At 52.4% G+C, this 27,592-nt stretch overlaps 2 protein-coding genes across 8 annotated transcripts in view; one reads left to right on the top strand and one right to left on the bottom strand.

Moving 5' to 3' along the window:
* The window catches only part of HCN4 (hyperpolarization activated cyclic nucleotide gated potassium channel 4), a 100,812-nt gene extending 93,722 nt beyond the window's left edge, over positions 1 to 7,090 (top strand). The window contains exon 8 of the mRNA XM_056500197.1: positions 3,174 to 7,090. Within this exon, the coding sequence (XP_056356172.1) occupies positions 3,174 to 4,672 (1,499 nt within the window). The 3' untranslated portion in view covers positions 4,673 to 7,090. The remainder of the gene's footprint in view (positions 1 to 3,173) is intronic.
* Positions 7,091 to 13,003: 5,913 nt separating this feature from the next.
* Positions 13,004 to 27,592, bottom strand: part of NEO1 (neogenin 1) — a 154,699-nt gene continuing 140,110 nt past the window's right edge. For all 7 annotated transcript variants that reach the window (XM_056499759.1, XM_056499760.1, XM_056499761.1 and 4 more), the window contains 8 exons: positions 25,205 to 25,273; positions 24,419 to 24,566; positions 22,711 to 22,949; positions 22,121 to 22,213; positions 20,229 to 20,387; positions 18,745 to 18,969; positions 17,740 to 17,876; positions 13,004 to 15,545 (listed from right to left, as the gene is read on the bottom strand). In XM_056499759.1, coding sequence (XP_056355734.1) covers positions 15,462 to 15,545; positions 17,740 to 17,876; positions 18,745 to 18,969; positions 20,229 to 20,387; positions 22,121 to 22,213; positions 22,711 to 22,949; positions 24,419 to 24,566; positions 25,205 to 25,273 — 1,154 coding nt within the window. In that variant the 3' untranslated portion in view covers positions 13,004 to 15,461. The remainder of the gene's footprint in view (positions 15,546 to 17,739; positions 17,877 to 18,744; positions 18,970 to 20,228; positions 20,388 to 22,120; positions 22,214 to 22,710; positions 22,950 to 24,418; positions 24,567 to 25,204; positions 25,274 to 27,592) is intronic.

Below are 27,592 nucleotides of genomic sequence, written 5' to 3'. Positions count from 1 at the left end.
CCCTCACTATTCCCAAGCACATTTGCAGCTCTGGGTTTGACAACATTTCACCACCTGTGCTGGGCTTACTTTCAATGAGCATTTAAGTGGTGATGTTTTACAAGTGCAAATACTTGTGGAAATCTAATTTTAAGCTCCAGTAGTCACAGAAAGCCAGTTTCAAAGGCAGCAGGAACAGAGTGGTGTGACTTACATAACGGGGCACGGCAAACCAGCGCTGCCAGACAGAGAATTACTCACTGCAGAGAGCACAGCATCACTGCCACACACCAACCCTGCACACAGCCTGGCAGCTGGGCAGGAGCAAGGGAAGGCTCTCACCAGGGATAAAATGATCATTGATCAGGAATCAGTGCAGTTCTTTGAGTGTCAGCCTTTGGAGTGTCACGTGTGACATTCTGGAGCTTGAGGAGTTCTCAGAGCCTGGACTTCAGCAGGGCCACAGATCTTTGTAGCATCCCAGCCTCTGTCAAGTCATGGGGATTAATCCCTTCCTGCCCAGGCCAGGCAGGACACCAGGATCAATCCCCAGTAGGAGCAGAGGTTCAAGGACACACCTCAGCTCTCTGCCCAGGGCTCTGTGTGCCTGACAGCTCCATGCACAGAGACACACATACACAAGCTCTGCTGTGCCTGGCCATGGGAAGGACTGGGCTCTGCCTCTTAGGTACCACCCAGAGCTATTGCAGTCCAGCATACAATGATCAGCCATCAGAGAATTCCTACACATGCACTTCAGCCCCTGGAATGGCTTCAGCAGCTCCAAACTCTGCTCACCTTCAGGATCACGTCCTTTCTGGGCTAGGATCTTGCTCTGAGTGGGAAACAAAAGCCTTTCTGCTTTTTTGGTTTTTTTTCAGGGAGTGATTGGCAGTAGGTAGAACAGCACAGCACTGAGCATCCCATCCCCTTCCCCACAGCAGCCACATCCCAGGTTCACACCCAGGATCAGAACTCTGGCAGCATTTCAGTGCAGCTCAGCCCACTGCAGCTTTACTCACAAAGCCCTCGGAGCCACCCCCTGTCCTTTCCGGGGTGACAAAGGCTTGATTTGAAAAAGGGGAGGGAAGGAAAAACCTTCAGCGTGTTCTTGCAGTATCTGCAATTACAGTCAGATTGCTCCTTCCTTTTTTATGGGCTTGGCTCAAACCCATTTCTGCTGGTGGCTCCTGCAAGGGAAGGGAACGCTTGGGAACAGCTTCCTCTGTCCCTCAGCTGCTATGAAATCACCTCTATTCTGAATGTGCTGTACTTACTCACTGATGTTTTCCAAGGGGGTGTTTCTGTGCTTTCCATGCTTTGCAGCAAGAACTAAACACATTTTGCCTTCCCAGCATCACCATGGGGGTGACTGGGATCTCCCTCCGATTTTACAATTTCATTTTCATTGGTGCAAGAACTGTTTCACCTTTTTCTGGTGGTGAATTTGGAACTCAGTGAGTTATGTTCAAGACTCTGCTGTTTCAGAGTGGCTTTTTAGGAGACCAGGGTGCCACCTCCCCTCTTCAGTGGCATTCCAGCTCTCTCCTGCCAGATGTTTGATTTTCCATTTGCCTGGAGTAAGAGGCATGTCCTTAAACTCTCACTCTTTTATCTGCTGCACACTTAAAAGCTACATCATGCACTGAAAAAAACAAGCAACCATCTGGATGTCATCTAGATGTGCCTCAGAGATCATAAAGATCTGAGAGCTGGCTGGGTGGGATCAAAAGGAAATTCCTCTGGCTCTGTCCCTCAGCCCAGGAGTGCATCCCTCCAGTGCCAGGTGCACTCCCAGGCTGGGCAAATCATTCCACTGCATTTTCCAGCCCATTGCAAGGGCAAAGAGCTGAGTTAACTTCTGGCTGCAGGCTGGGAATCCAGCTGGAACATTCCCTAAAGCTGGGGCTCCAAGGGCACAGCTGGGTTCAGACAGGAGCTGCAGGATGCCTGGGAATCCTACCTGGCCCAGCTGAGCTTTTCCAGCTCATGAAGGAACAGAATAGAATAGAATAGAATAGAATAGAATAGAATAGAATAGAATAGAATAGAATAGAATAGAATAGAATAGAATAGAATAGAATAGAATAGAATTAGAATAGAATAGAATAGAATAGAATAGAATAGAATAGAATAGAATAGAATAGAATAGAATAGAATAGAATAGAATAGAATAGAATAGAACCACAGAATCATTCAGGTTGGAAAAGGCTCTAAGATCATCAAATCCTGACTCACAGAGAAATTTCCTTTCATGTGAACCCCTAACTCCAAAGTGACCAAGGCACCTGAGACAGGTGAGGAAAAGGTGAAGCTGAAGGAGAGTGGCTGAAGACTTCACTGGATTTATATTTTTGAGTTTTATTCTCTTTTTCTAATGGAGGCTTAGGTGCAAAATGGGAATCTTCCAAATCCATCAGCGTTTTGCTGGCATGCTTTGCCAGAAGAGCTGTTCCTGCCTAAGGATGCATGTCCTGCTGGGCACAGTTGTGTGGGACTGGGGCTGTTTGTTCACAGAAGCAGGAGATGGGGTGTTTGCCTTGCTCAGCCCAGTTTTTATACAGTTTTTTAGCCCGGAGCAGAGGTCTTTATCTCCTTTCATCATTCTGCATATTCATGTGGTTTTCTTTCACTGCGTTGGGCTGGACAAAACCATAATCTGGGAGACGATGAATTCTGGTGAAGGCAGGTTTATGGGAAGCTGGTATTGAGATGTATTTTTCCCGATGGCTCTGGTTATTTCAATCAGCATTCCGATGTATTTTCCCCGATAGCTCTGGTTATTTCAATCAGCATTCCGATATATTTTTCCTGATGGCTCTGGTTATTTCAATCGGCATTCCGATATAGTTTTCCCGATGGCTCTGGTTATTTTAATCGGCATTCCGATATATTTTTCCCGATGGCTCTGGTTATTTTAATCGCGGGTGCTTGCCGGGCTCTCATCGTTTGGGTGTTCCCTGCACAGTTCCTGAAGGAGCCATTGGGGCTGTGTCTATTTAATGGTTAATCCGGGCTGCCCTGCTTTTGTTGGGTGTTACACTGCTGTGATGAGGCAATCTGTGTCCTTTTCCTCCGTGGTCCTCTTTTTGGTTTCTGAGCTTTCTGTATTATTTCATTCATACAAACACTGCTCACTCTTCATTATTTTACAACCTGACACGACTTGACATTAACACCATGTATCACAACAGGCAAGAAGAACTCCATCCTGCTACACAAAGTGCAGCACGACCTCAACTCGGGCGTCTTCAACTACCAGGAGAACGAGATCATCCAGCAGATCGTGCAGCACGACCGGGAGATGGCTCACTGCGCGCACACGGCGCAGGCCGCGGCCGCCGCCCCCGCGCCCGCGCCGCTCATCTGGACGCCGCTGATCCAGGCCCCGCTGCAGGCGGCCGCCGCCACCACCTCGGTGGCCATCGCCCTCACGCACCACCCGCGCCTGCCCACCGCCATCTTCCGCCCGCCCGTCTCCGTGCTGGGCTCGCTGGCCCAGCAGCCCAGCCCCACGCCCCGCCAGCAGCTCAAGAGGTTCCAGCCGCTCGTCCCGTCCGCCGGCCCCTCGGCCGTGGGCTCCCCGTCCAGCACCCCGTCGCAGCTGCACACGCCGGCCGCCGAGACGCCCTCGTCCTCGTCTTTCCACATCCAGCAGCTGGCCGGCTTCTCGGCCGCCGCCGGCCTGGGCCAGTTCCAGGTGGGATCCCCTCCGGGCGGCTCGGGCCCGCCGGGGCCGGGCAGCGCCTCCGCCGTGGGGCTGAGCCAGCTGCAGAGCGCACCGTCCGGGTCCCCGCTGGGCGCGGCGCAGCCCCTGCAGCAGCAGCAGCAGCCGCAGCAGCAGCAGCAGCAGCAGCAGCAGCAGCAGCAGCCAGCCCTCTCCAGCGGTGCGTTTGGGCACTTCCAGCAAGCCACAGCCAGCTCCAGCTCCCCATCGACATCCCTCACCCAGCTGTCCTCGAACTCGCCCCCCGGCCTGCTGAACCAGTTCCAGCCCGCCGCAAGGCCCCCGCAGGCGGGGCAGTCGCAGCAGCTCTCGGGCAGCGGGACCCTCGGGGGCATGAACCACTTCCAGCCCCCTCCTTCCTCCAACTCTCCCTCCTCCAGCCTAAGCCAGCTGGCGCAGGCCCCGGGCGGGCCGTCCGCAGGCCCGTGCCAAACACATCCAAGTGCTTTAGCGTCTCTGACTGGAACGGTAGCGCAGCTCCACCAAGAGCGGCCCCCCTTCGCCTCCGCCTCTCCCTGCTACACCCCCTCCGGCCTTAGTCCCCCCAGCCAGAGCCCGGCGGCGGGCAGGACTCTGCCGGGCGGCGCCGCGGGCTCGCAGGGCTCGCTGCTGCTGCCGCAGCCCGCCAGCCCCCCGGCCCCGCCGGGCCGCGCCGCGCCGCCGGGCCGCCTGCACCAGGACATCAAGCTCATTTCTGCGTCCCAGCCCTCGCTGCCCCAGGAGCTGGCCCAGGCGCTGGGCCACCGCGGCTCCCCGCACTCCTCCGGAGAGTCGGTGTGCAGCTTCTCGGCGCTGGCGGGCAGGCCGTGCGGCGCCGTGCCCGGCCGGGTGGCTCTGCCGCGCCAGATGTCCTCAGGGTCCCTGCCGCACCCGCTGCTCTTCGGGGCCGCGGCCGCCCGCAAAGAGTCCGCCGTGCTCACGGGGGATCTGGAGCCCGTCAGGTCCAAGCTGCCCTCCAATTTGTGAGGACTCCGGCAGCAGCTCTGCCCTTCGGTTCTGATGAGTTCGCCGAGCAGTTTTTTCCTTTCTTTCCCCCCCTCCCCGCTCCACTCCTGCTTTCTTTTTTTTTTTTTTTTTTCCCCTCCATTTCTTTCGTTTAGGTTTAAGTGTGCTTAGAAACAAAGACAAAACACGTGAAAAACAACGGGAAAAAAAAAAAAAAAGACGATAACCAGGTATTCTTAGAGCTATAGATTTTTGGTCACTTGGTTTTATAGAATATTTTAATACACAGGAAAAAAAAAAGGATTCGAGCAAATTTAATCCAACGAGGTAACGCACAGCCTGCCTGAGCTGGAACACGTGAATGAGCAGCCATAGAAGCCACCAAAAAAGGTTTTCCTGTCGAGACAGAGACCCGAGGTTGGCATGGGCCATAGAAGGGGCTGTGGGGTCAGGCTTGAGCTAGTGTTTGTAGAACAGCCCTGGCTGGTCATCCTTGCCCCAGCTGTGACCCTGGGGCTGTGTCCCTGCCAGGTCACCTCTGTGCTCAGCAGCTCACAGAGGAGCCAGGAAGGGTGAGTTCACTCTTGTACACCCCTGGAGGGATTTCCCAAGGGCTGAGGTTTGGGTTGGACTCCACTGAGGAAGATGAAGGTGACCAGGAGATGGACAGGCCTCACTGCAGATTGTCCCTTTCTTACTCCAGTGGGAGCAAGGAGCAATCCCTGGAAAGGCACAGGGAGGGCAGGGATGATCCCTCTGTACTTTGGCACGTGGGCAGCACACCAAGCAGAAGGGCCCAGCCTTCAGGCTCTCAGTGGTGTGTGCAAAGCACGGGAGGGATGAAGGAAGAGGCAGCTGGAACGTCCCCTCTGTCCCTTCAGTGTCTCAGTGTCCGTGGGTCACTGCTCTGAGCAGAGCTAGGAAGGCCTGAGCAGTGGGTGCAGTCCCCAGCCCTCCTCCTCCTCCTTAGCCCCGGGCAGTGTGAGGCACCAGGACAGTTCTGGAGCCCAGCCAAGATTTACCACTCTGTTTTTACCATTGAAACCAGATCAGCCCAGAAATCTGGCCAGCCATGGTCTGTGCTTGTCCCCTGCTGGGGGAACCGAAATCCTTTGATTTCACCAGCAATAAGAGCCTGCACCTGCTGGGCTTCCCCTGACACCTGCAGGCACCTGGAGCTGGCCCTGGGGCTCCCTGGCTGGGGCACCCAACTGGGTGGGGACAGAGCAGCAGTGAGAGGCCACAGCCTTTACCTCTAGGGCAGACATCTCCTTTGTGCCACTTCATCCTTCCTCCCTCTCTGTTTGGGGTTTTCTTAGGCCAAGGGGTGTCTGTGGCCACCTCACTGTCCGAGTCAGGTGCTCAACTTTTCTAACACTCATTGGAGACACATCCAGCCTCCCTCTGTCCCCAGCTCTCCAGGGGACACAGGGCTCCATGCAGCAGTGCCAAAAACTCCCCCCAGCCCCCTCTGCCCTGCCCCAAACCCTGGCTGACACTTGTTTTTATACCGAGTTGTCTGTAGAACTCTGCCACGTGCCTGCACCTTGATTGTTGCATTCCTGGGCACTCCTGCTTCACCCTGCTTTGGTGGCTCCAAATTCAGATGTGATCAGCTTTGGTCTTCCTTAAAGGGTCAGGGGAACTCTGGAAATGCTTTTTCTACTGGCTCCATGCAGCTCTGCCTGTGTGAGTGCGGTGGGAGGGTGAGTGTGTGTGTGTGTGTGTGTTTGGATAGATTTTATAGATGTATCTATATCTACACACCTGCTTTTCTATCTGTAGGGTAGTCACACACATCTGTAGTCTATTTATGCACATGTGTCAGCACACACACACACACACACACACACACATATTTATATATATATATGTATATCCTAGTTTTAAAATACATGTCAGTTCTGACCCTCCTGCAGGGCTGATTGGCAGGTGACAATTATAACCTCTAGATCCTGCTTTTCCAAATATGTACAGGTTCATCTTGACACAGGAGTTGAAGCAGACCCTCTCTTGTTTTCAGAGGTAGAAGGAAGACTCACAATATCCTTTTCAGTTCTTTTTTTTTTTTTGGGTTTTTAGCAAACCTTTCCCTTATGTGCCAGAGGGATCCTGGCTGAGCAGCTGGAGAGCTCCATGTGGGGCTGGGCTGGGCAGGGGGGAATCCAGCCCTCCTGGTCCTGTGGCTGCTGCACTGGCCCCAAATCCTGGCCAGACTGGGGCCCCCCAGACCCTCAGGGGTGCCCCCTCCTCACTGTGGGACACCCTCCCTGGCTTTGCTTCCCTCGGGATCTTCTTTGGGTTTCCAGCTGTCAGCACTGCAGTAGCCAACACTGAGTTATTCTGACTGGACCCCAGTCAACACTAGGCTTGTCTCTGTAGATGGAACTATATTTATTATTATTATTATTATTATTATTATTATTATTATTATTATTATTATTATTATTATTATTATTATTAAATTTTTTTCGTTTCTTTTGGGGGGAAGGGAGGGGAAGAGTTCTAGGGGTGGGGTTTGCAATATAAAACACACAATAAAAACCTTAGTAAATAAAAACATGAAAAACCCACCCCTCTGATGTGCTGTTTGCTTCACATGGTGAACTCCAGGCAACACCAGACCAACTTTAAAGAAGGAGAATCCCATTTCAGCCCTTTGCCTTGTCCTGTCTCTATTTTCCTGCTATTTTCCACCTTGTCTTGGGGTTTCCATGAGGGAATTCAGGCACCAAAATGTTTGGTTTGCCTTCTGGGATGGGTTTTTAGGCCAGGCTATTTTCCATGCCACTCCTATTACAGAGACAATGGGTTCTTAGTCCTGCCCAAACCAACATTTCTTTTTAAATCAAGACTTCATGGAAGATTTGTAAGCTTGCAAGGATGGACTGGAACAAAATCCAAGCTTTGAGCTCTCAGAGGACACTTGGAAGGTGGTGCCAGTGGTGCCAGGGCCACAGGGAGAGCAGGCTGGGGCTCAGCTCTTGGGAAAAGGTTTTTCCTCCTCTCTGCAGCCCCCCTGATGGAGCAGCAGCCTGGCAGCACCAGTCACAGCCACCACCAGGGACACCCTGCCACGGCTCTGGGGTGTCCCCAGGAGGCCACGCTGGGGCTGGGGTGGTGCATGCCCTGGCTGGGTCCCATTTCATGTTCAGGGACCTCCCAGCCCTGGGATGGGACCAGCAGGCTCAGTGCCCTGCAAGGTCTCCTGGGAATAGCCAGGAGAAGGGAGTTGCATCTTTTTCCTCCCTGCTAAAGGAGCCACGAGTAAGTTGGGGATGACCCCTTAAAGCAATCAGTACATCAGAGTGTGTGTTTTACCTGAAATAAAGAACACCAGGCAGCTCTCACCCCCCAGCCTCAGGGCTGAGCTCATCCAAGGCACTGCTGTGCCAGGCCATGGGCCACACTCTGCACCCCTGATATTCCGTGGGAGAGGAGCCCTTTGGGCACAAAGCAATGCCCTCAGCCACGCCAAACCACAGCTTGGAAAAAGCAGATGGGGGAGCTGCTCCAAGCCTCCCACGCCCTGGGGCAGAGGTGGCACCTCACTGCTGTCACCCCCGGTGGTGGCAGGGGCTTTCCCAGCACTTTGGGAATGCCCTGCTGCCCGAGCAGTGTGAGACTGGAGAGCAGGGAGGGCACATCCCCTGCCAGCCAGCCAGCCCTGCAGAGCCGTGTCCCCACTGGGACACGGACACAGAGCTCTGGAGGGCAAGGTGGGACAGCTCCTGAGCTGAGGGAGGGACAGGAGGGGCCAGTGTTGGCTTCTCAGCAGCCTGGCAGGGAGTGCTGGGACCACACCTGGAATAAAGGCTGACCAGGAGTTCTGCTTCCAACAGGGAAGGGAGCTGGAGACAGAGCTGGCAGCTGGTGAGGCAGGACACTTCCCTTGGCAATAATTCCCCTGCCCAGCACTGCACCCACATCTCCAAGCCCCAGAGGGGTCACCAGCACCACGGAGAGGGGAGAAGGATCCCAGGAGCCAGTGCTGACCCCTGAGCCAGGCTCTGGGGTGAGGGATGCAGGGATGAACCCCAGGCTGGGATGCACAAAGGAGCAGTCCCTCATCTGGTGCCAGAGACTCCCTCTGCACACACTCTGCCCCTTGCAGGTGATTCTGCAGCAGCTTTTCATCACCTCTGCAGCACCTTGGCCGTGTTTGTCCCTTGCCCCACACGGAGAAACGCTCCCATTGTGGTCCCAGGTTCTGTGTGTGCCTCTGGCCCCTCTGGCCCAGTTTCTCAGCCCAAATCTACGCTCAGAAATTAGATGAAGCTGCTCAGGCACGTTGTGAGCGGCACTATCAGCTCCTGGCAGAGGTGCAGCCTTGGCCGGATGCTCCTTTTCTGGCAGGGTTGGAGCTGGGACAGCCCGAGGAGCCCAGGTCAGAGCTGAGCATGTCCCGCTGCCCAGCACAGCCCCTCCGAGCTGCAGGAGTGCTCCCTGTGCCAGCCCTGCCCTGCTGCAGCGCCCGGGGAGCGCAGTGTCCCCAGCCTGTCCCCTGTCCCCGCCTGGGCTGCTCCCTGGGCGGGCAGGGGTCTCCGAGCCCGCCCCGCTCTCTCCTCTCGATGAAAGAGGCTGAATTTCAGCACGGTTAATGTGGTTGGTTTTGTCCCGTCCGTGCAGAGGCCCCGGACATCCTGCCTCGCTGATCGCAGCTTTGCCCGAGCCCGGGCTGTGGTTTAAGGAGCTGGTTCAAGGGGCGCGGCCGTTCAGGCGCGATAGGGGACGGAGCCCTGGCTCGGTTCTGCCGCAGCAGCGCCGCTGCCCGCGCCTGTCCCGGCGCTGATGGGAGCAGACCTGAGCCTCTGCGGGGAGGGAGGGCCCGCGTGCTGTCCGTCTGTCCGTCTGTCTGTCTGTCTATCCGTCTGTCGGTCCATCTGTCTGTCCATCCGTCTGTCCATCCGTCTGTCCATCCGCCTGTGTCTGTCCCTCCGTCTGTCTATCCATCTGTCTGTCCGTCTGTCTGTCTGTCCGTCTGTCTGTCCATCCGTCTGTCCATCTGTCTGTCCGTGCGTCTGTCCATCTGTCTGTCTGTCCATCTGTCTGTCCGCCTGTCTGTCCATCCGTCTGCCTGTCTGTCCATCTGTCTGTCCGTCTGTCAGTCTGTCAGTCTCTCTGCCTGTCTGTCCTCTGTTTGCCCGTCCGTCTGTCAGTCTGTCTGTCCGTCTCTCTGTCCGTCCGTCTGTGCCCCCCCACCCCGTCCCGCTGTCCCGGGGCCAGCCCCAGCCCCAGCAGCGCTCCCAAGGGTCCGGTCTGCAACGAATGAAACCCCAACGACACAAACTCTTGGTTAAAGTGTTGGTTTACTCTTAAACATCAAGTGTTAATAAGCTCTTAATTAAAATGCTAGTTTACTATTATCACTGTTCATTATTACTATTTACTATTGCGATAATTGATAAAAGATTCGTGTTAATCATGGAAGTTTTGGAGTTTGTACAAACCAGAACACTTCCACCTTTATGCTCCTGTTCCAGTGGCTGCCCCTGGATCCCTGGCGGTGCCCAAGGCCAGGCTGGACGGGCTTGGAGCAGCCTGGGACAGTGGAAGGTGTCCCTGGGCATGGCAGGGGTGGGGTTAGGATGAGATGGTCCCTTTAGGGTCCCTTCCATCCCAACCATGCTGGGATCCTCCGAAGAGCTGCAGTGGTTCAGTGTTTTTGGTCAAAGCTGTTGGCTCGAATCCCCCTGAGCTGCTGCAGAAACGCTTCTGCTGAGATGAAGAGTTTTGGGTCAAACCCAGTCTCAGTTCAGGTGGGGATGGCTGGTTGCCCGAATTTAGTGCAGGTGTTTGAGGCAACCCTTGGTTCTGGGTCCTTGGAAAAACTGGGATTTTCCAGGTGAGCTCCACGCTGATCTGCCCGCCCGCAGCAGCAGCAGCAGCGTTGCTGTGAGCCCGCATCCCTTCCAGCAGCTCCGGCCGAGCGAGCGCTGCGGCTCCTCAGCAGCGAGACAGCGCTGCCACCTGCTGTCCCCGGGCTGCGATGTCACCGCGGCCCGGCACGGCCCCGGCACAGGGACACAGCCCCGGCACAGCGACACGGCCCCGGGCACAGGGACACTGCTCGGGCACAGTGACACTGCCCCGGGCACAGCGACACAGCCCGGGCACAGCGACACTGCCCCGGCACAGGGACACAGCCCCGGCACAGCGACACAGCCCGGGCACAGCGACACTGCCCCGGGCACAGCGACACTGCTCGGGCACAGGGACACTGCCCGGGCACAGGGACACTGCCCGGGCACAGGGACACAGCCCCGGCACAGGGACACTGCCCGGGCACAGGGACACTGCCCCGGGCACAGCGACACTGCCCGGGCACAGGGACACAGCCCCGGGCACAGGGACACTGCCCGGGCACAGGGACACAGCCCCGGGCACAGGGACACAGCCCCGGCACAGGGACACAGCCCCGGGCACAGGGACACAGCCCCGGGCACAGGGACACAGCCCCGGCACAGGGACACTGCCCCGGGCACAGGGACACTGCTCGGGCACAGTGACACTGCCCCGGGCACAGCGACACTGCCCCGGGCACAGGGACACTGCTCGGGCACAGCGACACTGCCCCGGGCACAGGGACACAGCCCCGGCACAGGGACACTGCCCCGGGCACAGGGACACTGCCCCGGCACAGGGACACAGCCCCGGCACAGCGACACTGCCCCGGCACAGGGACACTGCCCCGGCACAGGGACACTGCCCCGGCACAGGGACACTGCCCCGGGCACAGGGACACTGCCCCGGCACAGCGACACTGCCCCGGGCACAGCCTACAGCTCCATCCCAACCCTACAGCTCCATCCCAACCCTACAGCTCCATCCCAAACCTACAGCTCCATCCCAACCCTACAGCTCCATCCCAAACCTACAGCATCATCCCAAACCTACAGCTCCATCCCAACCCTACAGCTCCATCCCAACCCTACAGCTCCATCCCAAACCTACAGCTCCATCCCAACCCTACAGCTCCATCCCAACCCTACAGCATCATCCCAACCCTATAGCTCCATCCCAAACCTACAGCTCCATCCCAAACCTACAGCTCCATCCCAACCCTACAGCATCATCCCAAACCTACAGCTCCATCCCAACCCTACAGCTCCATCCCAACCCTACAGCATCATCCCAACCCTACAGCATCATCCCAACCCTACAGCTCCATCCCAACCCTACAGCTCCATCCCAACCCTACACCCCGTTCCACGGGCTGGAGCTCGGTGACTCTGGGCGGGTTTCGGGGTTTATCTGCTCTCCTCTGCTTTCCATAGGAAATGTTCTCTAGTTTTGTCCCCTGATCCCTCACCCCCACCAGCTCTGACACGGCTGAGCTGCCCCTGCCCCGCTCCAGGGCATCCCTCGGGGACAATTCTCCATGCGGGAGAATTCCAGCTCATCCCTCCGGGAGGATTCCAGCTCATCCCTCCGGGAGAATTCCAGCTCATCCCTCCGGGAGGATTCCGGACCATCCCTCCGGGAGGATTCCAGCTCATCCCTCCGGGAGAATTCCGGACCATCCCTCCGGGAGGATTCCAGCTCATCCCTGCGGGAGAATTCCAGCTCATCCCTGCGGGAGGATTCCGGACCATCCCTCCGGGAGAATTCCAGCTCATCCCTGCGGGAGAATTCCAGCTCATCCCTCCGGGAGAATTCCGGACCATCCCTCCGGGAGAATTCCGGACCATCCCTCCGGGAGGATTCCGGACCATCCCTCCGGGAGGATTCCGGACCATCCCTCCGGGAGAATTCCAGCTCATCCCTCCGGGAGAATTCCGGACCATCCCTCCGGGAGGATTCCAGCTCATCCCTCCGGGAGGATTCCAGCTCATCCCTCCGGGAGAATTCCAGCTCATCCCTGCGGGAGGATTCCAGCTCATCCCTGCGGGAGGATTCCAGGTCCCTGCCCCCTGGGATGTGTCGGGGGAGGGAAGCAGTGACCAGGAGCTGGGGACAGTGGTGGCACAGGCAGTGGCTGCTGGCCCTGGGCTGATGCCCTGAGGAGCTGATATTACTGCACTTCACAATCCAGATCCAGAAAGTGCAATATCCCGTTGTTTCCCCATTATTTCCCAGTTTATTAAGGCTATTATTTGTACTTCCACTGATTTGAAGCCCTTCCTTCTCTGCTTGCTAATTAAAAGGTGTTAATTTTGCTGTGGAGCTTTGAAGTAGGGAGGCAAGAAAATGCTCCAAGTTCAGTGTGTGCACAAAGCCTGAGGGAGGGAGAGCAGTTCTTTCTTTGGAGAACACAACCCACAGCAAGAGAAAAAAGGACAAGTAAAACCCCAAACCTGGTCACTGTACTGACCACAGATAATTAAACAAACTCTCCAAGCAGCCCAGGAGTTGATTGGATTAAAAAAGTGTATTGGATGCCCAATACAAAATAATAAACATGAAGTTATTAAAAAAAGCCATAGAGGATACAGCAAATACTACAGAAAAGCAAAAAAATTGTACAGAAAGGTCGACATCTACAGCAGTCCTTGAAATTCTTCTACATGAGAATCATAAAACAATGTACAGTTTGGTTTGTTCCTTTTCCCCAAATGTCTGAGGGAAGCTGTCACTGCACAGCTGGACTATGACACTACAAGGATACACAATGTTCCAAAGTTAAAATCACAGGATATGTAAGAAAATGTAGCATTAAAATGTGAAAAAGTGCAATACAGATTGTACACTGAATTGAATAAGTTTCTTTTTTTTTTTTTTTTCTTCAGTTTAACCTTAAAAAACCAACTTTGAACAGTTGTTTTATCATTAAAAATATTCCCCCTCCCCAAATTCAATGACAATATTAACATTCATGGTGTTCTACATAAGGAATATTCACAAAGGCCCCCAGCTGGGAATACTGTGTGTGTAGGATGGCATTTCTTTGGGTATAGGTAAAAAATAGGTAAAGGAACAGGTCCACACCCTCCTTTCAGGCCAGGGGGTGGATTTTCTTATTTAAATACATGTTCTGTAGCTTATTTTGCCCTGAATTGTACTGATTAAAAGTCCAAACATTAATTATCCAGGTGGCCCATGGTGCTACAATTTATTTAATTCCCTCCCCTCCCTCAGTAATAAATAAATGCAGGAAATGGCCCAGAAATGACAAGACAGAGTCCAGGAAAAGAAAGGAAGTGATCCCACCCTCAATCCCTGCTCTCCTCAGGGATTCTGTGGCTCTCCCTTCTCCCAGTGACAGGACAGGGAGCTTCAGCTTCAGTTCAGGGGATAATGGGAAGCAAAGGAAGCAAAGTTCTTTTTGCCATTTCAGTGGAAATCTCCTGGCAGAGGCACAGAGGGGGCTGAGCTTCTCAAATCCCAGCCCCCAAACCATCAGGAAGTTTGGGATTCCTTTCATCCTAGAAGTGGAATTGCACAGGAATTTATTGGCAGCTGGTTGGGGTTTCTCTTTTTTTTTTTTTTTTTCCTCATTTTACTGAACTCCAGTCCTTTTTTTGAATGCAGAGAAGGACAGAGCCAGGCAAGCACACAGAGAGAGAAGGATCATCCCTCTTCCCTCCCCTCCCTGGAGCTCCCTGTTCCCTCTCCTCCCTTTCCAGGCAGGTCTGTGAACAGCACCTGGGTCACCAACACTGGGTTTGTTTTCACATGGTTTCCAAAGTGTAAAAAACCACATTTTTGCCTTGTTTTGTGTCTGAGGAATCCTTCTGAGCAGGATTCCTGTTGGCATGGCCAGGGACAGGGCACTGCTGCAGGACACTCAGAGCTCTCCAGGCAGGATCTGTGCTGGGAATGGGAAGATCCTGGGGCTCAGCCCCAGCCCTGCAGCCTTGCTGAGCTCTCACTCTGCACTTCCAAGGCTACTGATCCATCTTTAAACCAACAACAACAAAACAGCTGCCAAAACAAGCTTCCTGTAGGGTCACCAAGACAGGAGGAATTCTCTGGATGTTCCTAAAGGAGACTCTCCCTGCACTCAGTGAGCAGACACACAGTACAGCTGAAGATGTTTCCTTGTTCTTCAGTATTCCCAGTCACTGGAAAAAGACAGGAAAACAACAGGAATGAACCCTCCCCAGGATCCCCTCCCCTTCCCCAGCTACTTCTCCCCCCACTCAAAATATTGAAACTGCACAAAAAGCGACAAACAAGGCTCTCCAATTACACCTCAATTCAAACAGACTGGGAATCTCACAGTGATGAGAGGAGAAAGTCAGGCTTTTAATAATTATAATATAAAAATAATAAAAAAAGCTTACAAAGAGCAGTGCAGCATCCCAAAAGGCCATGGATTAACTGCCAGAAGGGGATGTAATTATACTCAGGATAAAAACCAAAACAGAACAACCCACACTGGCAATGAATTTTCATACACAATAGAACAAGCAGTCAAACCTCAGCCTACGCTGTGGAAAACAACAGTTTCTCCCTTTTTTTTTTTTTTTTTTTTTATTACAATACTTTTTTTTTCCTTTTTATAAAAAAAGATAAAATAAAAACACAAATAAAATTGTACATAAAATGCCAATGTCCAACACTGAAAAGGCAGGGCAATCACACCACTGAGACAAAACCTGACCAGAAAAGAACTAATGGCGAGTCCACTTTGCTTTGCTTTTGTCCTGCTGGATCCCAGCCTGGCCCATCCTGGAATCCTGCTGCAGGGCAAGGGCTGGCACTGGGGTCACCTCCAGCTGCTTCCTCTCCTCCTCCCTCCATTGCTCTCACGTGCTGTCCCTCTTTCTGGCTTGTTTGTTTATTCTGTTTTTTCCTTTAGTTTTCCTCTGTACAGCTCCTTGTTGCACGGCTGAGTCCGAGCCTGGCGGCGCTGGGAGCCGGGCGCTCACGCCGTGGTGATGGCGTTGAGGTCCTTCATCAGTCCTTCCAGATGGGCCATTTCTTTGGTCAGCTCGTCTGGCTCGTAGCTCTGCAAACAGGGACAGGGTCACTCTCACAGCTGGGGCACCAGGAACCCAGCAGGAACCCCAGGAACACAGCAGGAACCCCACAGTGAGCACTCCCTGCTGCAGGTCCTGACCCAGGAATGAGCACAAGTGGATTTATTGGCCATTACACCAATTAATAACAGGTGCAGTTGTGGCTCAGAGCTGCACTGATCAAGCCCTGTTCTCCTGTCTCAATCCCTGCCTTTGAACCAAAGCAGGAGGCTGACTCACTGACTCCAACAAGAAGGAAAACAGGTCAAAGGAATCACTTCAAGAAAGCTGTTTTGGGATCAGGATAGTTGCTAAACCCACACATTTTTAGGTTTAACTGTCTCATTTGTGTCACCACTTGGACAGACACCATGGCCTGGCCTCCCTCCAAACCCTTCCTGAGCAATTCCTTCCCAGTCCAGAGCAGCTTCCAGCCCTGGCCTGTTCTCACACACAAACCTCCTCCTTCATTTCAACAGCAAAGAATTCCCAGTTTGCCAAATCTCTGCACTGTACAGCAAAGCCATCCCTGTCCTGTGCCCAACACATCATCTGCCAACTCCTGACTGGGATAAAGAGCTGGAAGTAAACTCATTCCTTAAACTCACTCCTACAGGTTCTCCTAAAAACCCAGAATTAATTCATATCACTGAACCCCATATTTCAACTTGTAATTTACATTTCAAGACTCACATCTGAACATGTAATTTAATTTAATTTGGTCTTTTGTGCTAACTCTACTCTTTCACAAATAAATTAATGAAAAAAGTATTAATGGCTCTATTTAAATACTACAAATTAGTTGAGGAATATGTGTTTGGTACTGACCAAACAAAATTAATAAAGCAGGAGTGACAGAAGCATAAAAGGGCACCCAGATAAAGTTTCCAGACCAGCATATATAGAAATAAAATCAGGAGAGTAAAAATTATGTGACAACAGGACAATGAGGAAAAAAAGAAAAATAAATTCCAAATTAGCATTCCCTGTAGCAGTGATGCACAAGGAATATTTGTATATTAGCAGGTGACACAATGGCCACAAGATCAACTCCTTGGCTTGTAATTTGAAAAGAAAACAGCTCTTCCAGTGCTTCATACCCAAAATATTCCTTAAAAGCTGCTTCCAAAGCAGCCCAGCAGTTGGCTGCACTCTTCCCAAAACTCAGGAAACTTTCCTGTGAGAATTTACAAACATATTTGGGATGATGGCTTGGAACACACAGACATTAAAGTCAGATGTTCCATGAGCAGTGACATGAGAATGCTGTGCAGCAGCTGGGGAATGGCACTGGGAATGCTGTGCAGCTGGGGAATGGCACTGGGAATGCTGTGCAGCTCAGCAATGGCACTGGGAATGCTGTGCAGCTCAGGAATGGCACTGGGAATGCTGTGCAGCTGGGGAATGGCACTGGGAATGCTGTGCAGCTCAGGAATGGCACTGGGAATGCTGTGCAGCTGGGGAATGGCACTGGGAATGCTGTGCAGCAGCTCAGCAATGGCACTGGGAATGCTGTGCAGCTGGGGAATGGCACTGGGAATGCTGTGCAGCTCAGGAATGGCACTGGGAATGCTGTGCAGCTGGGGAATGGCACTGGGAATGCTGTGCAGCAGCTCAGCAATGGCACTGGGAATGCTGTGCAGCTGGGGAATGGCACTGGGAATGCTGTGCAGCTGAGGAATGGCACTGGGAATGCTGTGCAGCTGAGGAATGGCACTGGGAATGCTGTGCAGCTCAGCAATGGCACTGGGAATGCTGTGCAGCTCAGCAATGGCACTGGGAATGCTGTGCAGCTCAGCAATGGCACTGGGAATGCTGTGCAGCTCAGCAATGGCACTGGGAATGCTGTGCAGCTCAGCAATGGCACTGGGAATGCTGTGCAGCTCAGCAATGGCACTGGGAATGCCGTGCAGCTCAGCAATGGCACTGGGAATGCTGTGCAGCTGGGGAATGGCACTGGGAATGCTGTGCAGCTCAGGAATGGCACTGGGAATGCTGTGCAGCTGAGGAATGGCACTGGGAATGCTGTGCAGCTCAGGAATGGCACTGGGAATGCTGTGCAGCTCAGCAATGGCACTGGGAATGCCGTGCAGCACCAGGGAAGCTGCAGCAGCAGAGTGCAGCAGGACTCCCCCCGTTCCCTGCAGTGCCAGGGCAGTGCTGCCTGCCCTGGCGGGTACCTACGCTCTCCGAGTCCTCCAGCATGCGCGCGCTCTCCTGCAGCTCGGGCGCGCTGGGCACCACCACGGGCACGGGCGGCCGGCTCCTGCCCAGCGTGCCGATGGACGCCGTCTTCACCGCCTGCAGCGCGTGGCTGCCAGCTGGAAAGGGTTGGGACACGTCAGCCACGGGTCTCTGGGGCTGCTGCCTGCTCTGCGAGCTCCTGGGAGGAGCTGAGTAAGGACAGAGGGGAATGGCTTCCACTGCTAGATGGGATACTGGGAGGGAATTCCTGGCTGGGAGGGTGGGCAGCCCTGGCACGGCTGTGGCTGCCCCTGGATCCCTGGCAGTGTCCAAGGCTGGATAGAGCTTGGAGCACCCTGGGATAGTGGAAGGTGCACTGCCCATGGCAGGGGTGGGACTGAATGGGCTTTAAAGCTCCCTTCCAACCCAAACCAGTCTGGGATGATTCCATGAAGGAAAAGGATTCTATCAGGAGAAAAGGAACACTTCAGTTACGGAGTGCTGGATTTAAATAGTCTGATCTATGAACAGAAGATGACACCTGTAGCTGCCTGGGCTAGGGTGGTTCTGGCTTCGGGGGCTCCCAAGGCAGAGTTCAGCTTCTCAGCCAGCCAGGAATGAGACTTGGGAGATGCTGTAGAGGTTTTGAAGGTAGCTTTATTTCTTCAAAGGGTTCTACCAGCAAAATCCCAATACATAGCATAGCAAGGGGTTTTTACAGATTTTAGGGGGATTGAAATTCTAACCAGTAAAATTTGAGAACTATCCAATTATTTTAAGATTCTAGGTGAGAAAAGTCCAATCATCTAGTAAAGTTAAAGACCAATGGAAATCCTAAATGATAACAGGGTTTTTGGTAGGGAGGGGGGAATCTCTCAGGGTATAAGGTCCCAGGGTCCTTTTCAGGGACAGCTGTATCACCCACAGACCCAGCCTCTGCCCCACTCCCTTCGATGCCCCCGCCCTCCCTCCGCTCCCAGATCCCCGTCCCCGTCTCTGGCTCACCTTGCTGTGTCAGCAGGGGGGTGCTGGGCAGGGCAGGGTCGAAGGGGCCCCCGGCGGGCAGGGCGGGCACGGCAAAGCTCTTGAGGGGGTGGGAGGGGCGCACGTGGGCGGTGGGGGGGCCCTGGGGCTCCTCCTCGGCGGGCAGGAACGGCCCCTCGGGCTCGGGCAGCTCCGTGCCGGCTGCAGCCGGCATGGTGTCCGTGCTGGGCGTGTTCCGCACCGACTCTGCAACACACACAGGGTTAGCCCTGCTGAAACGGGACACGGGGACACCGCCTCCCATGTGCCACTACAGGCCCAGGAAGGATCTTAAAGGGTTCTTCCCGTCTGCCTTTCTCAGGACTTTTCCCAAGCTAGAGCCTCTTTCTCTACTGTAAACACGAGAGAATCATAATGAAGATAAACACCTGCTGGATCTGTGAGAAGCCTGGGACAAGAGGTGTCTCCTTCTCTCACCAATGATCTGCTGTATTCTGTTTTTCATGAAGTGCCTTATTTAAGGCAATGGCTTCCTTCAATAAATTGTTCTTTCTTACACCATGAAAGAGAGTGCCATGTTACTGTGTCCTTTCACTGCTCAGTAACCCTTACACAGTAACACTCCCAGGGCACTGTCTGTGCAGGGAGTGACCCCCTGACCATCAACACTTGGGCACTGAAACAGCTCCACATTCCAACCCTCAGACAAACAGCACAGAACAGGAATCTGCTGCCTCCTTTTACCCCACAGTGCCAAAGTATTGGCATGTTTAACTAGGAACTCTTCAAGCACACAGCACTGGGGTGGCACAGAGGAGTCACTGGTGGTCACTGGGAGGTCACATCTGAAATCCATGCACTGAGACTCATGGAATGGTTTCAGCTGGAATGGATGTTGCAGCCTCAGGAACTGTTTTCATAAGGAAACATTACTTTTGGATGTGACACCTTCAAATGTTGACCTTAAAGTAGAGAAGCTCATAGTTTGCTTCATCCCAATATACTACCCATGTGCACACTTAGCAAAACCACTGCTCTGGAATTTTTCAGAGCACTGGAGACTTTAGAGCTCTCTAGAACTAAATTGCTGCAAATGATTCTGATCAAGCCTGAAAGTGCTGCATGAAAATCACCCACATTGTTTGTATGCCCCCATTCTTGGTAACCAAGCCTAGACTTGCTTTCCCTGTTGGTTTTAAATTGTATTAATTAGGGGAAAAGTTATTCCATGAAGCAGCTCAGAGTTAATCTGATGTTACAGACTCTATGCTGGAAGCTTTAGCAGGGGAATCTCTGTTTGGAGCTGTGCATAAAACATGAAACCCCCTTTTCCAAGGACACCACCGTGGATGTCAAGGATCAATATCCCACCTACCCAGGAAAACCCAGCCCATCCAGGATTGTGTCCATACTTCACCCATGCCTCATGGAACCCCAAGAGGAGACTGAGGCTTGAGGCTCAGATTTCCAGGTGCTTCCCTCACCTCCCTAGGGCTGTCTCTCACCTGTGGAGTCGGCCCTGTCCGAATGGGACATGGCAGAGCCCAGGGGCCACGGGCTGAGCTGGTGGTGCAGGAAGCTGCGGGTTGGAGAGGCGAGGCTGCCGGAGTGGAAATGGTGGTGAGGGGGGTCGAGGGAATGGATGGGATGAGCACTAATCACAGCTGTGGATGAACACAAGACAGAGAAACACTTAACACACACACACACACACACACACAGAGGACAGGCTGGGGACTCTCCTCCCTGCTCCCTTCTGCAGCAGGGAGCCAGACCCTCGGCTGATTTACAACCCAGCTTAAACCCCTGCGTTATCACACCTCAAAGATGCTCAGGACAAAATAAATCACCCAATTACAGCTCCAAAAACTGTGCCACCAGCTCTTAATGCACTGCTTGATTCCAAGGAAAAGTTCAGAAGAAGAATAAAGAGAATACAGATCTGTTACCCATATACAGTACAGCAAGAAAGAGGAAATGAGGTGTGTTAAATAATAAACAGCCCTTTGCTTCCTAATACCCTTCCAGAATTTCTGTATTCCAGGAGGCAAAAAAGGAAATTACTAGGTACACACCATTACTGCAAATTGGACTAAAATGGTACAGTGAATTAGCATAATTCAATAGTTAGGATGTAATTAATAAACCATCTGAATGCTCCAGTGGGTGAAGAAAGCCATGGAAGGTTGTGCAGGCCCAGATGGACACATGGAAGGTCCTGGTGGGGCTCACTGAGAAAGGGCCTCACGTGCCAGGGTGAGCTCCCATGAAGCTCCTGCCAGAAGGACACCTGCAGACCCCACATCCCACAAAGCAGAGCCTGCAGCTGGAGCCCTCAGAGCCTTCACAAAGAGGATGGAGAGTCCAAGTCTCAAAGCAAGCTCCAGCCCAAGGCATCAGCAGGGTCTGGGCTGTGCCCCCCAAGCAAGGCAGGAGCTGACAGAGAGGAAGAAGCAGCCAGGCTTGTCCAGAGCCCAAGGAATTTAGTGCAAAACTGCATCCTCTGCTCCCTCCTCACACAGGGAGAGCTGGGAGACAACAAGAGAAACCTTGTTCATGGTAAAACCATGAAACCAGATACTACTCTTGGAAAAGGGTCGTAGAACAAGAAAATTCACAAACTGAGCAATCAGGTCATCAGGACACTGGAAAAAGTGACTAGAGATCTAGAACACCAAGTCCTCAGTTCAGTTTTTAACTACAGCAAAAAGAAAGTGTAAATGTAATGGACTACTCTGAAATAATTCCATTAAACAGAGGGGTTGTGGCAGCAGACAGCTGGCTCCAGGTGGAACATGATCACAGAGCTCAGGGAAGTCTAAAGCTCAGCCTGGGTGAGCTTGGTGTGATTTTACCTCCCAGTTCTGCCCCTGCACAGGAACTCCTGAACTTCTCACTGGTGTCCTCACACAGGGTTTCAGTCTGGCTGTTCAGAGGTTCAGCCAAGTCCCTTTCCATCTTGGAGTAATTTGAAAACTCTAGATATATTTCTTAATTCCTAAAATATTTTATAGTAATGGTAATTTTGGTATCAGAGAAGGGTCCCAGGGCAAAGAGTATCAAGGAGCTCAGAGTAAAGTCAGAGAAGGCTCTGAGAGCAGCAACTGCAGAGACAAAGGGGATGGTGACTGCTTGGGCTGGGCTGGGCAAACCAACAGTGGGGAGCCTGACAGAGATTCCAGCTCTCTGCAGCTCTATGGGAAGCTGGACACTGGCAGGGTTCCAAGGGAACGGCTGCAAGAAGCAGCCCACAGACCTGGAGAGCCCCAGACTGGGACAGACAGATCTGGACATGCTCCTGCCCTCAATCCCTTCTAACAAAGCCCCACTCTGCCCACACCACAGGATTTCCTGGGAGCAGGGAGTGGCTCCAGCAGGAATGGGGGTGTTCACTTACGCTGAGGTGGCTGAGAATCAAAAGGCATCATCATCTTGGGCCTCATGCCCCTCCTTCCTGCCAGGGTGGACATGCTGTCCTCTGACTCGTGTCCTGAGGGGAGACAGTCATGTTATTCCTCTGCAGCCAGGCTCCTGGAACCATGGCAGCATTCCAACACTCCTCCCTTTCCTCCTGCTCCCAGCAAGTCCTGGAGTCACCAGGGATAAAAACAGCCCTTTCCCCCTTTGCTGAAGGTGGGAAGAAGACAGTGAGGTGAGGGGGTTTGGGAACTGGAGAAACCTCTCCAGGCCCCAGTGTAAATTTCTGGCAGTGATTCAACTCTGGGTTGAAAGGTCAGAAACAACTTCAGTGGTTTAACATGAAGTGAGATGATCTTCCCATTACTGATCAGTATCTACCAAGAGAAAGTCATGATACAACTCTTGGGCACTCCATTTCCTCACTAAAACACGCGATCCACCCTTTTCAGAGTCTTAGAAACCAAGAACAAACCCAATTCACTACTTGGAAAATAAGAACAGAAAAGAGTAACTTCATCATCTCTCAATAAAGTGGTTTCACCAGCCACAGTCCTGATGGGCTCTCACCTCTGTAGGAATTCCGCCTCTGATGGATGTTGCTGTCCATGGAATTGTCCACCGGGGTGATGTCCTGGGAGTTGCGGGGGATGGGGGTGTCTGTCATGATGGGATTAGGATCTGGGGATTTATCAATGGGTTTCAGCTCCAGCCTCTCGTGGTGGATCCACAGGTCTGGAGGTTTGACATCTTTGGAGTTGCCCTTGTACTTGTGGGAGCCGTTCACGGATTTGCAGGCGGCTCGTTTCCTGGGAAGGAGAGCAAAGGAGATGTTCTGCACCTGATGGAAAAGGCAACTTCTCCCTGGGATTTCCCTCAGGTCTTGCATCCAGCTGGGCACAACTTTCCTACTGGGCAGGGAGCTTTGAATTTTGCACACACAAACCCCACTGACACTTCAAAGCACATCCTGAACTCTGGTGCCATGGAATTTCTCTCTGCAGCCCAGCCTTATTTAACAAGAATTAAGTTTGCAGAAATTCTGGTTACTGAGAGAATATTCCAATGCTGTGCCCATATCCTGGGCTCATCAAGCTCCAGCAGCAGCTGGAGAAGGAGGTGCAGACAGCAGTTATCCCAAGAGGATGGGAACAGAGGATTGATGACAGGAATGTTCCTTCCAGCCCTGCTCAGGCTGGACACAGCCCACTAGGGAGGCTCCCATTGTGCTGAGCAGCAGCAAACCATGGTGAAGCAGAGATTTGGGATGGCAGAATTTTGGGAAAGCAAAATGTAGGTTTCAGCACTCTCCCCACACTGACTCCTCACTTTGGGCCATGGCAAAGCTGGAGGAGGGGTCCCTTTGGGAGCAGAGTTCCTGGGAATGGCTCAGACATTGGTAAGTGTCACCAGCAGAGCCTCTGGCAGGGGTGACTCCCAAATCCTGCTCCCACTGGAGCTGATGAGTGACAGGGATCAGGTTATTCCCTGGCTGAGGGCACTCAGAAACTGAGATTTCACAGAGTTATTTCTGCCCTGAAAGTAAAACACATCTGCTGGCACTGGCCCATCCCTGCTGCCCTCTCCCAAGCACAGCCCCAGCTTCAGGTGTGCCAGGGCCACCTCCTCCAGCCCTGCTCCCCCTCTGGCAGTTCTGCAGGGTGGTCCTGCTGCAGCAGAACAACTGCAGATTATCCAAGCCTGGCTTTTCATCACTTCCTTAAAAATCTGTTTTGCATAGCAGCATCTTTTCAAACTTCAAATACAGCTCTGGTCCTTCCAAGAATACGCAGTGAGACCCTGCAGGAGCCCATAACTGGGAGCATCACTGCTGCAGCATTAATGCAGGTGCTCTGAGGGAAGAATTCAGATACAAACATTGGGATTTTGGAGCACTTTTCTAAGGAATCCAGCACTGCATTCAGATTCCACTCCAGTGATCCTACTGAAAACTGGATAATGTCAAGCACACCCATGCACTGAGTCCACCCATGCAAGAGTGAGGAGCTGCCTGAGCTCTTGAGCTCTCCCAGCTCCCAACACCTGCACTGGCTCCAGTTTGGAAACTTGTAAATGACAATTTCTCCTCGGGGTGGGACAAGTGCAGGCACACCTGGCAGCACTGCCCGGATTTGTGCGTGAACTGACGGTTTGGAACTTTGGGACACTGACAGGAAAAGCAGAGCAGCAGCAGCACCTACAATAAAGTCTAAAGCACCTGAGGAAGTAAATGATAGGACTCAGTGAGGCAGGCTGGCCCAGGCCCCAGCCCCATTACTTTTTCTGGTGGGACGTGGTGCGGCGGGTGCAGAAGACAGCGACGATGACGACGATGACGATGGTGATGACGCCCACGGACACGATGATCACCAGCAGCATGTTGCTGTCCAGGGGGGATGTGGGGCTGCCATGGGGACTGTTACTGCCTGGGAGGGGTGGGGAGAGGAGAAAAGGCTCATTTATTACACAGGAAAAGCAAGCAGTGCCCACCAGAGACACCTGGAATCCTGCAGAGCAGCAGGAAGGAATGGACGTCATGAGAAATGTTTGTTTCTTTGGCATTTGCCAACTGTTTCTGTACAACTGTTCATCTGGAAGTTGATTTACAGACCATTTCCTATTAAGTCTATCAAAATTTAAGTTCAGCCTGCTCAATTATCACAAAACCCTCAACACTCTAAGCAGAGTCAGTCTGGGATGCTGCTGAACCTGCAGCACCACAGGCTCCCCTTGGAGCACTTCCCAGGCTCTGGAATTGGATCAGGAGCCTCCAGGGGTCACCTGGCTCCAAAGGAAACCTCCTTTAGCAGGGACAGGAAATCCCAACACACAGCACTGACCAGCAGAAGGAGCAGAGGAGAGTTTTCCCTCCTCATCTGTTCCCACAGAATTGATTTCCCACTCTGGCAGCCATTTCACACCACACTGGGAGCTGCTCTGGTTATGGAAATGCCATGGGAGCTCAGAGGCAGCAGGCACAGCTCTGGAACTGCTGCTGGAGCTCTCTGGGTGACCCCAGCCTGGAACCCAGGTGTGGCCAGGAGAAGCTCTGCCCCACACTCACCTCCCAGCGGGGGTTTGTAGTCCGGGCCCAAGTCCATGGGGCGACTCCCCTTCCCTGCAGATCCCGAGGCTGGAAAGGGTGGACACAGCTTTACACACACAGACAAATTCAGCATCTCTCAGTCCTTCTCTAGAACTCCCTGAGCCCCCAGGAGCAGCTTTTCCCCCCCATTTCTGTCCCTACAACACAATCCAGCTTTGCCAGAGCATCTGCTTCACCAAGGAAAGAGCCACTTCTCCAAAGTAGCTCTTTAATAGTTTCCCAGTTATTTTCCTAATTAAGCTCAGGAGCCTCTCTTAATTTCACTTCAAAAATTATAATAAAGCCCATTTGCAGAAAGCACAGGTACATGTTGAGGAACATGGTTTTGCCACACTTGTACTGAGAGTTCATCCCCCTGAAACAGGAATTATCCAGGTGTCCTTCCTTCTGTCCTTTCCAGCAGCTGAGAAGACTGGAAATGGAGGGAAGATCCCAAGCACAGTAAATGCAACATTAAGGCCCTGCCTATCCATAAAAACTTGCTTTCAGTTCCTCCCTGTTCTCTCCTGCACACCACAAGTGACAACAAAGCACCACAAAAATGGTTTTGGTGAAAACTGAGGAAACAATAAATTAGTTACATCCAAACGTGGTCCTTCCACTCTGTGTTTCCATTCAAATGCATTAAACACTGCAGTAGGGGAAACATTCAGCAATGGTGCAAACAACAATATTCCTCTGGTTACAGGAATCCAGAATATTTTACACATTTTCATACTGCTCTACAAAAAAAACCAAAAACCTCCAAAAAGTCAGGCAGTATGGCAGTTTCAGTCAGGAGAAGGTGGGAACCCCCCAGATGGACTCTCAGAATCCCTGAGCCTGGTGCTGAGGAGAGAAGCTGTGAGAGAGGGGGGAAGATGAAGAACCAGCAATATTTTGGGAGGGCAATCAGACACCCTGAGCACTTTTAGAGTAGCAGCTGGAGCCCTAAAACAGGTGAGATGATGGAAGAGGGGAGGGAGAGGAGATGGCACACACTTTACATCCATCTTTCTGGTTTATGGAAAACAGGTATCTTCAAAAAGCTGAATGTCAGCCCATAAATGTGGCTGGTAACAGTAACTATGCAGATATATAATGAGAGATATATAAAATATACTGCATTTGGGCTTCCAGGAAATATCTGAGAGAGTGCTGTGCAATGCTTTGTTAAACTAGCACCATAAAAAGAACATGTGGAGCCTATTAACAAGATTAACAACAAATTAACTGATAAGAATGACAATTATTCATGAGGAATGCTTCCAGTGAGTTCTGCAAGGGTCTGTACTTGGCCAAGTGCAGCTCAGTGTCCTGAATAATGAGAGAGAAGGGAATAACTGCCCTGAGGTCAGCAAGGGACATCAAATCAGGGCTAAGTAAAGAGAGACAATGCACAAGGATCCTCATGGAACCCATGTCCTCCCTGATGAATTCAGGATGAAATTTAGGTACCCAACCAAGGTGCTTCTCCTAAACCCACAGATCAACAGTTTAAACCTTTAATAAATTCCAGGGAGCCCCATCTCTTACACAGTGTGACCTATTTTAAGGAACAGTTTAAGACAGCATTTGCTGGAATTGTTTTTCATTCAGTCTATGAACATCCATATTACAATATATCCACACAGAACATTTTAACTGTTGGTGACTTCAGGATGGGATTACTCCACCAGAGACCTTAATCTTTGCTTTAGGTTGAGGCCAGTGCAACCACTGAGAGCAACAGGCCCTGAGTTCTGACCAAGCTCAGTGCTTCAGAAGGGTGTGGGAAAACAGAATCATGGGCTGAGCTCAGAAGGAAAAATTAAAGTAGACAAAGAGAGGAAAGGACAGAACCATTAAGGTTTTTGGTTTTGCTCCCAGGCTGAGTTTCCTGCAGGTCCCAAACTGGCAGTTCAGTGATGCTGTCACAGGGCAGCTCCTCAGCTCCTCCTGCACCCCTCTGCCTTCCCCTTGCCCACATTTCAGCTACTGCCACCACTTCAGCTGTCCCAGAGTCCTTACAGGAATTGGCAAATAAAACTCTTGGCTTGGATGATTTATAAATAACAGGATGTGATAAAAATGGATCATGACCAGGAGAACATATTACTTTAGGATGTAACACTGGCTGAAATGGGCAACAGGGAGAAACAGAGAACAGCAATTTTCACTAAAATGCTGTAACCTTCCCCAATTCCCCCTGCTGCAGCTGAGCAGGACAATGACACTGGAGCACCTGCTCCCCACACAGCCCAAACCTCAGCCCCACCTCCAGGACACAAGGATGGGGATCAGTTTACTCCCTGACTGCCCCTGTTACCAGCACTACAGAGTAAAAGCACATTTAATAAATTACTCCAAGAACCAAGCTGAGGAGCC

The sequence above is a fragment of the Oenanthe melanoleuca genome, chromosome 10 (genome assembly GCF_029582105.1).
Source record: "Oenanthe melanoleuca isolate GR-GAL-2019-014 chromosome 10, OMel1.0, whole genome shotgun sequence".
Lineage (NCBI taxonomy): Eukaryota > Metazoa > Chordata > Aves > Passeriformes > Muscicapidae > Oenanthe > Oenanthe melanoleuca.
The sequence above is the reverse complement of the archived record's forward strand: the minus strand, read 5'-3'. Positions and strand labels throughout refer to the sequence as shown.